General features: G+C 40.7%; 1 protein-coding gene across 1 annotated transcript in view; it reads right to left on the reverse strand.

Annotated features, from left to right (window-relative positions):
• Positions 1–10,877, reverse strand: part of LOC116045440 (vertebrate ancient opsin-like) — a 54,709-nt gene extending 43,832 nt beyond the window's left edge. The window contains exons 1-2 of the mRNA XM_031293092.2: positions 10,188–10,877; positions 3,332–3,660 (exon numbers count right to left, since the gene is read on the reverse strand). Of these exons, the coding sequence (XP_031148952.1) occupies positions 3,332–3,660; positions 10,188–10,560 (702 nt within the window). The 5' untranslated portion in view covers positions 10,561–10,877. The remainder of the gene's footprint in view (positions 1–3,331; positions 3,661–10,187) is intronic.
• Between the last annotated feature and the right edge of the window lie 737 nt (positions 10,878–11,614).

Below are 11,614 nucleotides of genomic sequence, written 5' to 3' on the forward strand. Positions count from 1 at the left end.
AGTAAATGCATTACCATCATGGAGTCAATATTTTTGTCGTCATTCAAAGTCACATTAACTTAGCAGCATTGTGTAGAAATTGACAACACGGCACAGGGTTCATTTGCTCCTATACGCAAGGCCAAAGGCAAAAACAATAACTCAAAGCAGAGCTCTGAAGCATGCATCTGTTTTAAGATGTTCCCTGGTTGAAGTGCCTGTGAAAGGACAAACTCCTCTCTTTCACGCAGCTCCTGTCTTCTGCACTGAAAAAGACTTCAATTTCCCATCACAGGAAAAAAAAAGAAATGACAGACACTGAAAAGCATAAGCAAGCAGGGATGAGCTTTGCCTGTATTTCTGTCTGTGTCTGTCTTCACTTTTCCTGTCTATCTGTCCATTTTATTTTACTAAAAACCCACCAGCACGCATTTGATTGGGGAGGATGATGCATAGTTTAACTGAGCAAGGGGCACATTTTCACATTATGTCAAGGTAAAGCATTAAATTAAAGTGAATTGATATACGTAGGCCAATCATTTTCTTCATACATGTAGTGAACCACATCCTACTAAACTAGACGTCCTAGCCCCCTCTGTGTCTTCCCTCACATCTGATGGTTGGTTGAATAGTGAATTTACATCAACTTGGACCAAACCCAGACTTGATTCAGTCTTCCCACATGTGACCCTGCTTCATTGAGCAGCACATTATTAACAACCCCGAACAGCACGGTGAGCCAAACGAGCAAAGATAAATTTAATCCTGCACAAAGAAGGGACAGGAAAGGGGCGCAATGAAGCTGAAGCCAACATATAATAGATGTATAAGAGAGAGTTCGGAAGGAAGAGAAAGAGAGCAAGGTAAGGGCTGAATAAGACAAAGAGAGAGAGAACTGAATGCTATTACTTTCCTTTGCCTCTTTCTTAATCTATACAAAGAGCAGTGTGTGTTGAGGAAACACAGCAAATAGATAAAATGTCTGTAATGTTGTGAAAACAATAAAAAGAATGTTGGTAAAAAAAATAAATAAAATGTGAGAGGGGACAAAAGAAAAAGAACAAAGTCAAAACAATTGATGCAGAATATTAGAGAAATATCGATATAACCCTAAATATTGCTTGATAAATACCGACCCTGGCATAACTCATAACTTAATACATCACTCCATTTAGATAAATGTGATAACCAAATAGTGTGTGTGGTGTGACCAATCAAAATGTAGCTCCACTGACTTTATGGACCTACACTGACAGCACAGATTTTAGTCATTTTAGTGCGATGAAACCACAGGTTATGATTCATAACCGTAATTAGCTTTGCTATAAAACAGCTGTTTCAAATGCAGCTGCAGGTTTTGGTTCACTAGTTCACAGCTTTGGGAGAAAAGTAGTTTGAACTAAAAAATGTCAGATCAGCGGGATAGCAGTGTGCAAAGCACTGTACGTTTTTAGATTTAGTTACTCAACAACAAAAGAGTGTTGCCGTGCATATAATCAGCTCTGCAAATTAATCTGAGCTGTAATTCATTGACACAACAGCAGCTCTATTTCAATAAAAGCTGAGGAATTCAATAATCAATTCAATTGTATTAGATAGTACTCATCAACGATGCACACGAGCACACAACTGTTATAGTCTGCTTTTCTTATTTGAACTTAATGTTTCTGTTAAGATGTGCTTGGATTTAATAAAAAATGTTTCAGGACACACATTCTGCACTGCACAGGCACACATTGTTTACGGTAGGAGTCTGAAACACCTGTCCTAATAAAGACAAGAACACAATTTATTTTGCTTATTTAATTTACTGCCGTATCCAGCATCTAGAGGCTTTAATAGAATTAATTTTATTTCCACTGTTCTGGCATTTATTCTTAAGTTGAGATGTGCACTGGGAAAACTCCCAGTGCTCTAAATTGACAGTCCCCCTATGTTAGAAAACGTTTTTGGGTAATGGAAGTTGTTAAAACTCCAGTAACAGAAACAGGCTGTAAACACAACACGGACTTATTGCAACGTTGTTAGTTGATATGGAAAAGCAGTTAGCTAACAGTTGCTTTACAATTCCAGCAGACACAGAGCTTATGTTAACATTAGCATTCATTTGGGTTACATCTCTGGCTCTCTTTTTAGCTCTGTTTTAGTCTCTTCCAACTCCTGAGGGAAATATCTGGCCCTTCAGCTGCTAAATGCTCCACTGTGTTCACCAGCTGATTGCTTACTGTGTCTCTCTGCGGTGTGGTGCTTTACAGGTAGAATACAGAGGGTTTTTAGGGCTTTTTCACTAAAACTGGTTCCTGCTGATGCTCGTAATAAGTTAATTGGGAGCAGTAAGAGTGAATAAAAAAAAAAAACGTACAGTTGCTGGATGTAAAACCAAAACAATGAGCTGAAAGATGCCATAACGCTCTATAGCTGAGGGGGAAATGTAGAGCTGGGTAAAGAATCTCTTTTGGTAAAAATGTACCAGTTTTTAGTCACATTTTAACCTCAAACCACTAGTATTAAGACATTTAAGATGTTGTCATTACCATTAACAATAACACCACAGAAACGGTATTGTGTCACTGTGGGTGGGTTTGAATAGGTGATTCAGAGGCAAATTGTAAAGCACTTTGGATAAAAACATTATATAAATTCAGCCATTTATTTAGCATTTGTTTAAAATCTGCTTAGTTTTTGGCAGTTTCTGGCAGTAAGGGGCACTATCTGTATTGAGGCTATAAAGGACATTATGGGACTATATATTTGTTTTTATTGTTCTAAGTTCTGTTGTCAGAATCACATTCATGTGATCTGTTACTAGTACGTACTTATCATTTTGTCTCCTTAAGTAACGGGGTTAATGGAATGTGGAATATATGGTTTTAGTGTTGAAATTCCCACCACGTTTGACTAGAGGTGCAATGATGAATCGATTAATCGATTAGTTGTCAACTATTAAATTAATCGTCAACTATTTTGATAATCGATTAATCGTTTGAGTCGTTTTTTTTATTAAAAAAGAAAAGATTTCTCTGATTCCAGCTTGTTAAATGTGAATATCTTCTACTTTCTTCTCTCCTCTGTGACAGAAAACTGAATATCTTTGAGTTTTGGACAAAACAAGACATTTGAGGACGTCATCTTAGGCTTTGGGAAACACTGATCCACATTTTTCACCATGTTTTGACATTTTTATAGATCAAACAACTAATCGATTAATCGAGAAAATAATCGACAGATTAATCGACTATGAAAATATTCGTTAGTGGCAGCCCTACATTTGACCTTTAACACGGCAGCCAATGTTAAAGGAGCACCTATTGCAGGTTAAGTGGAAGCCTTCCCCGTCTCCATATTGCCTCACCTGTCTGATGGCGCACAGCAGTTTTCCATAGCAGAACACGATCACCAGGAACGGCACAATGAGGCAGAAGACAAACAGGCAGATGATGTAAGATATGTTGTTCGCCGTCTTGGCCGTCCAGTTGACAGAGCAGGTGGTCCCAGGACCCTCGGGACCATAGTGGCTCCAGCCAAAAAGTGGCGGCATGCTCCAGATGAGGGAGTAGACCCAGGACAGGGTGATGCCCAGGGAGGTCTTACGGTAGTTGGAGGAGTCCGCCTCAGTGGGCGCCACCATGGTGCTGTAGCGCTCATAGGAGAGGACAGCCAGGGAGATCAGGGAGACGATGCCTACAGGGTAGACACACATACAGAGGTAACTTTTGTACTTCACATTTAATATGTGTTTATCTACTGTGGTGAGGAAAAACATGCACAGTCACTGTGATATAAAGCTCTTTCTGAAATCCAAAGTGCACCTGAAAGTATGGTTTAAAGCTTTAAAGCGAGAATGGGTTTTGATTTTTTTTTTTTAAAACATTGTCGTGTATACAAATTTTAAAAAAACTGACCATAGCAAACGTGGTTGTGGAATCGTCAAATATTTCGGTTCACATGCCGCAGATATACAATGCTGTAAATCATAAACAGCACTGCCTGTAGTGTCTCTGCTTGACAGAAGCAATGCAGTGAAACAGAAGGTTTTTTTAGAAGCTTTCCTCTCTCTCTCTCTCTCTCTCTCTCTCTCTCTCTCTCTGGAGCTCAGTGTTCATGCTGACCCCTCTGCCTTTTATTTTTTTCAAAGCCATTGTTATCCACAAGGCCATCCTTCATGCCCATTGATTATCAGCGGCAATGCAGCAAAGCTGAACTGGACTTTCCTTTAAATAGGTGGTCCACGCCACGACGACTCAGCACAATGAATGAATAGAGGGAAAATGTAAGAATACAAGATGGGAACAAATTTAACTCTGGGATTAAAGATGATGGTTCTGCTAAATGTTTTTGTGTCTCTCTGTGTGCAAATACATTGACCACACTGCGTTGAACCCCAGACTGCAGAGTCTCTTTGGCACAGCGTGTTATGCTTGTCCCCCCCCCCAGCTTTTGCGCTTATGTTGTTTTTCCTGCTCAGACTGCCTAACTCCGGGCTCTGTTACTGCAATATTACAAAGTCAACACAGTTTTACAACAACCCACTTGTGTTTGTTTGATCTCAACTGACTCATAGCAACCAATCCCAAACATATTTTGACAAAAAGACGCTTTCAACCCTGTTCATTGCTATCCTATCTCATCCAGCCTGTCGTGTATCCTCTGTTATTCTCTGTCTGCACTCTGTTAACTTTCAAATGAAACCGTAGAACTGTTTTGTAAACAGGTGAGTTGGCTGATCTCAAGCTAAAATCTTTGTAATAGCGTGTATAGCCAGGTGTCATCAGTAGTATACCTTGAACCACAACCTGAGAGAAGCAGCCTTTTCACCAGTCTGTTTTGGAGCAGGCAGTAAAAAGGCAGACAGAAAACTCTTTTCTGATTGGCTGGGAGGTATATTTGAAATATCTAATAGGACACCTCTAACATAATCTAACATCCAGTCTGGGAGCTTGTGGTGTAGCACATCTTTAAGAAGAGACAGACAACATCTAGTATAAATGGAGCCAAATCCAATCACCATTTCTCAAAACTGCAGCTGATTAGCAGCTCTCCTCCATGACACATACCCGAGGCATCAATATTTTATTCTGGCAATGATCATGTTGCTGCACCAGCAGACAGCAACCTTCAAACCCTGAGGCTCTACAAACCTGTTGTAGTTGATTATGATTTATCACTTTTGATATGAAAATTTGATTATATCAGCTGCTCCCATCACATGTCCTGATGAGAACAGCTCTTTCTCTTGTGACACAGTATGGGTGACAAGACAATCTTTACTCAAGGCAATGTAACGTCATAGTGAAAGACACCCGTACAACCCACCTTCTTGTCCTCCCGTCAGGATCAAAGCAGCAGCTGAATCTAATATTTAAACTGAAACATCTTATGATCTGATAATGTCTGAAATAAAAAAGGAACATCTTTGTTCTGCCGTCCCTGTGATGTTCCCGCACTGTTTGTTTTATTTGTCTTTTAGAAAGCATTGGTTCAGTATCACTTGTCTGATATATCCAGGGAAAGACAGTTTGAATCAAAAACACAGGATCAAATAAAGCTGTATGCTCTATAAATCCCAGTGTCTTTTCCCTCAGTCATCACAGGTGTTATATTAACTACCAGAACTACTGGGACAGCACTACCGGGTAAAAAGAGATGTCAGATTGCAAATGTCTGGATTACATTAAGGATGACTGCTTTGGAAAGTCCCTCTCTGCGTGTACAAAGATGATCATTCACACTAATGTCCGACTTAAACCAAACACCCATCACCCACAACATATTTTTGTCTGCAGTAAGGTTCTCAGCTTTAATATACTATTAAGTACACAGGCTCATTAGCTGGCTCTCTCACTCTGACCTTTATGGCGGAGCAACTTTGTTCTGCTTTCTTACGTCGCAACAAATTAACATCACTCAGGTCAGGTGTTGCCTGTGCCTGCATGATGCACATGCACTTCCTCTCCCCTTTAAAGTACATGTTCATCCATTTCAATGCCCGCATCTGTGCTGGTTCATGTGTGAGCGTGCGTGCAACACGGAAATCTAACTTCAGTATGCAGTGAGTGGGCCCAGCGGTACAAGGCTAATCCAGTGACTGTGTGCAGAGTCCACTTGAAGCAGGAGGAGGCAGCCAACAGTATGCAGGAACACGCAGACCTGGTGACAAATAAAGAATAAAGATCCTCTCCTGTTCCTCCAGAGTATAATGGAAGACAATAGAGGTTCAGTGAGAGAGCGAGAGAGGGAAATGCAAGGAGGTGAGCAGAAGAGGTGAAGCGGCTAAATGGATGCCAGCAGGCTGATTGCAAAGAGAAAAGTACGGGGTGTGAGACACACATCTTCACAAATTGTCTTCAGTTTGTGCTCTTGGCATAAAGTCAAAGCGGTGCATCTTCTATTGTTCAGTTATTCAAAAATCTTAACACTTTTTAGGCTATAAAGCAGGAGAAAAGCAGCAAAAAGTAGAAATCAATGTCACTAGGGAGCAGGAATACAATGTCCCAACACCAGGGTAACAATGTCTTTTGTCATTGACAGTGATGCCCTCTAATTTGAAGGAACATCGATCATTCAGAAAGGCTTTTTAGAGATTTGGTGAAGACAGACAGTCACTTTGTCAAGGCAGCAACCAGGATTTTTCATCTAAACAATCAATTTCACTTTTCCTTTCTCCAAACCCCCCTATTTATCTTTGTTACACTATGTTTTTATGAGCCCATTGAGGAATTACTCATCCATAACCAATGGAGGTTTTAATGACGTCTTCGAGTCATCTCTCTCTCTTTCTCTCTCACTCACACACACACACACACACACACACACACACGCACACACGCGCACATACACACGCACTCTCTCTCGCTCGCTCTCTCTGCTCTGTTATAGCTTGTAGAAACTGAAGTCCTGTCAGACAGATTTTAATAAATTGGCTCCTTGTGGATGACAGTGTTACACATCTTTAGATGCTGCTTAAACTCAACATAGCACTCGGGTTAGCGAGACAGCAGATAAAATCAAAGTACATTTCAGATACTGAGAAATGTCTGGGGCTCGCTTTATTCTATGCGACATGACTGAAATGAAGTAATTCTGTTTTGAAATTTGCCAACTTTTCCCAGAGGAAGTGGTGCTCTGTTTTCAATTTAAAAGTTTGACAGATTCAAGAGGCGGTTAAGCAAAGAAAAATTCCATTTAATCAAGTTGAATGAACTGGGTGAAAATTGTAGCAGTACTGTAGATCAAGGAAAGCAACCATGTAAGAAAAGCCAGGAAAGGAACACAAACTATCACAAAGAGACACAAAATTACAACAAAGAGATGTGAAACAACCACAAATGGACACAAAGAGTGTGTCCTTTACAGTCTGGTTGTCTTGTCCTTAAGAGGGGGGGGCAGTTTACATGTCTTTGCCCATTGTCTTACAATCCGCCCATGCTCTGCTGTCAGATGTGCAAATGCACAGTCACAGAGGTGCATACAAGCAACAAACACAAACACAGCTTCCATCTTTTGACCTTTTTGTTTTTACCTCTTTTCCCCAGTTTCTTAACCTCAGTTGGACGTGGCTCAGCGTGTGTTAATTATACTCTAGAAGGACAAAAGGCTCAAAACTAGGGCTGCACGATATGACCTAAAATCAAAATCACAATTAATTGCACATTTACCTCGACAACTATAAAGGAACGATCATTTAATTTTTTTGTGATTCATTTTTTTTGTCCTCATAGTTCATTGGCAAGGTTTGTACTGTAAATAGGCTAAAATATTGAAGGTGAGGTATTTTTTTTTATTCCAAAGTGCTTATTTTTGTTATTTTAAAATAACTGAAAGAAACACACAAAGCTGGAACTATTATGGCTATTTATTAAAAATGTATAAAATTGAAATGAAAGCACACATTGCTTGAAATGAAAATGTCACATTTTAGTTTTATAATAATTATCGAAATTATCGTCATGGGAAAAATACGTCTAACAGCTTCAGAATTTCGATGTCAGTAAATTTTCAATTAATCGTCCAGCCCTACTCAAAGCGTTTAGTTACTTGTATCAGAAGCCGCGACGGTTGGCTTGTGTGTTGTTTAGATTGTGAGTGCATGGCTACCAATAGGGGCTCCCCTTTTGAGCTAGGCTTTAAACATCAGCAGATTAGATGCGCTGAAGTGAGTGAGAGAGAACCTTTGATTTATGAGCCATTTATACAAACTTTGTCAGACTAAAGCTACGGGCGCTGACTATGGACGTTCAGCATGCAGTGTGCAGTTAATGTGCATTTGTAAAGGAGTGTCTCGGTCTCTGAAATTCTCTACATATTGAATTTTTTTTATGCTGTTGAAAGCCATTCACAATGTTGGCATATTTTTATTCTAATGACCAATGAACTTAGGAATTCATTGTTTAAAGAAGCCGACCATGTTTACCAGTGACTGGTTCATTTATGTGGGTTGTATTGTTGAAACAAAGCAGCAAAGTCAGTTATAATTTGACAATCTATACAAATAAATCCACTTCTAATGCATTGAATTTGATATAATATGAAATATTATATAAAATTCAATGCATTAGAAGTGTATATAATAAAATAGATAGAAGTTTCTGACATCTGATCTTGGGCACATTCAATTAGGCAATTTACTATGAACAATAAGAACTTCTAATTCTAATTCTCTTCTAATAAGAAATTGTTTTCAAAACACATCTCAGGTTGCCTGGTCTTCAAAGGTTGTTTTGGATGCATTGAAAAGCTTCTAAAGCAATTAGTGGGACCACAACAAGAAAGCCTTAAAGAACTTTCAATCATCAATAACTCCTGATGATAGAAGAGCCTTATTGTTCCAAAGCATTCAATTTGCAAATTAGTTTTCTCTCGAATTTTGCATCAAACTAATTTCATCCAAATTGGTCAATTTGAAGCATTGATGGATAGTGCTCAGGGAAAATGGATATTATTCTGTCTATGTTCCTTTAATACAAAACGTCATATTTGCAACTTTAACATAGCACCCCTGTCCCTCCAAAAATGAACACTAAGCCTTTTTCCCCCTCAGCATCCCAGTCTGGCCCAGTTCCATGTGAGAGAGTGAGTCCCTTGTTCTCTTCATTGTGTCCCTTTTGCATCGATATCAGCACTCCTGAGCAAAGATAGACCAGAGTCCCATTTTCTCATTAAATATTTCCCCTGGGTGATTTTATTCTGCAACAAATGCTGATGCATCTGCCATAGCCTGCTAGTGGGCTAAACGTGTCCCCACAGCCCACCACAGACCTGCACGAGCTGCTAAACCTCCGCCACAGACACTCAACTGTATGGTAACAAGCATTTAGCTGCCATTACACATTGCTTCATAGACAGTATGTGCAGCAGCCAAATCACCCACTGACAGTCCTGTGTGACAGGTTTTCAGAGTTCCTAATGACATTTGAACAAATTACTAAGCGTCTGTGAAGGGAGCGCTAAGCACACCATATGCTTCCCGAATACCCCCAGCTATCTAATGTTATGAAAATGCATGCACGTGCAGCTTAGGAAGTGACTGGAAGTGATTCAACAGTCTGCCAAGCAGCCCCAGCCGAGATACTGACCAGTACCGCACCATGAAGAGCCACACAAGACTTGTTACAGCTCAACACCTGGGCACAAAACCTGCACATGTGCAGGCATCATCCGGGACCGCGATAGTTGATGGGCATCCTATCTAAGTAGGCTATGATCCGCAACATCGACTACGTGCAGTGCTGAATTACGGTTTTTCGCAAACAACAGATAAAACAATCCGCATATTTACCAAGACCTTAACACTTTCTGTTATGACAGACTACAATATGATCACACCTAAAATTTCAGAAAACGAAGGAAGGACATTGTTTAAGAATCGATTTGGCCGAATAATGGTTTAATGTTTTCTCATTCTTCAATTCATATGGGCTACGCCGATGTTCAGGCTCTTCTGAAAGTTTATCACCAAGACGCAGCGTGCACTTCACAACGGGCGTGATAGGCATATAACTTTCAAATTTTTCTAAATCCTTAATTGCGACTCCAGCAGTTAAGCTAAACATACTACTCTAACAACCGCAGTGCTCTGCAAAGGATCCAAGCGCGCCATCACTAACATCTGAAATAAAACCATAAATACAGTAGTCCACAGATGTAACAGAAACACAAAATCAAAACGTCCAAATGAACAACGCCTCTTAAGATTCCGAATTTCTACTCACCAAATAGGGTGTTGGCGAAGCCGTACCATACGCAGCCGCTTTCTCCTATGAGCCACCTTCCCTGCATGCTGGCGGCGAAGCTGAACGGAGTCCCGAGTACGCATACCAGCAGGTCGCTGATGGCAATGTTAATCAGGAGCAGGTTGATGGGCGACCGCAGCATCTTGTAGCGGCAGTAGAGCACGAGCACTAACAGGTTGTTCATAAATCCGAAAGTGCCGATGAAGCCCAGGCACACAGCCACGATCAGGTTCCCTGTCGGTGTGAGTGTGATCCGGTGTGAGCCTCCCCCGAAGTGCCCTTCCTCGGCTGCGGCACACAGAGCGCTGTTGACCCCTGCGCAGCTGCTCAGGCTCACGTTGGACACGATCATCGCAGCCCGGTGTCACGACTGTGGCACACTGTGTACTGAAAGGCAGCTAATATGTCGTTGGCATTTCTGTTTTTTTCTGTTTGGAAAAATAGATAAGCTGTTGCTGGTAGTCAGCAACACTTGTTGCTGTAAGAAATGCCAAGTGGAAAAAGTAGAGCCAAACAGAAATGTTGGACAATAAAAAGTGTTTTTGTTGGGGATAGCAACACTTTGTTCAGTTCAGGGGAAGGGGGGAGGGGTGTTCGAAAATTTAAAAAATAAATAAATTGTGGCCCACTTTACTCTTCCCTGAGACGCTCCTGTCTCTCACACAGACAGCTTCCCTCTCTGTCCGTATTTAAATCACTGTTGGCCGCTCTCCAGCAGCTGACATCTGGGTAGAGGGCAGGGGCGGAGCACGCTGGTGGTTCAGTGGGGAAGAAGGCAGCATGGATATCTAGCGGCAGACCAATCAGACGATCATCATGTGGCTCAAAGACAGTGCTGCGCTCAAGTCATCCGCTCAGAGCTCGATTCAGAGAAAGTCCACCTTAAAGATTCAAGAGCTGTTCTTTCTCTCCTGGTGCTGCTTAAACGTCCCCTGAGCGTGTGTTGATGCGCGGCGCTGTCCGTGGTGCTGAACTAAGAGCCAATCAGCAGCAGCGGCTGCTCCACTGATCAACTGTTTAGTCTGTCTGCATTTTAAATTCAGTTTTGAAATCAATAGTTTAATTGAAGAGTACAAAACTGTGAGCAGTAACTTCTTTGAGTCAGGTCATAAATGTAGCATTAAAATATGAGCTCAGCATAATTTACTATACAAATGACAAGTAAGGCTAATTAATAAAATGAACTAGGTGACTCACAGGTCAAACTAGACATCAAGATCTTTTTAATTTATACCCTCCACTTGTCTTAAGTTTATTTTAAAATTAAATCTATTGTTCATTATTTGGCACAGGGAAATAAGGCACTGACTCATTGTCTAGATTTAGCCACACACACAGTCACTCATGTGTCAAAGATGAGATTTCCAGGCGACTCCATTTGGTGTTGTTTTAGACCAGAAGATAGT

Source organism: Sander lucioperca, chromosome 9 (assembly GCF_008315115.2).
Source record: "Sander lucioperca isolate FBNREF2018 chromosome 9, SLUC_FBN_1.2, whole genome shotgun sequence".
NCBI lineage: Eukaryota > Metazoa > Chordata > Actinopteri > Perciformes > Percidae > Sander > Sander lucioperca.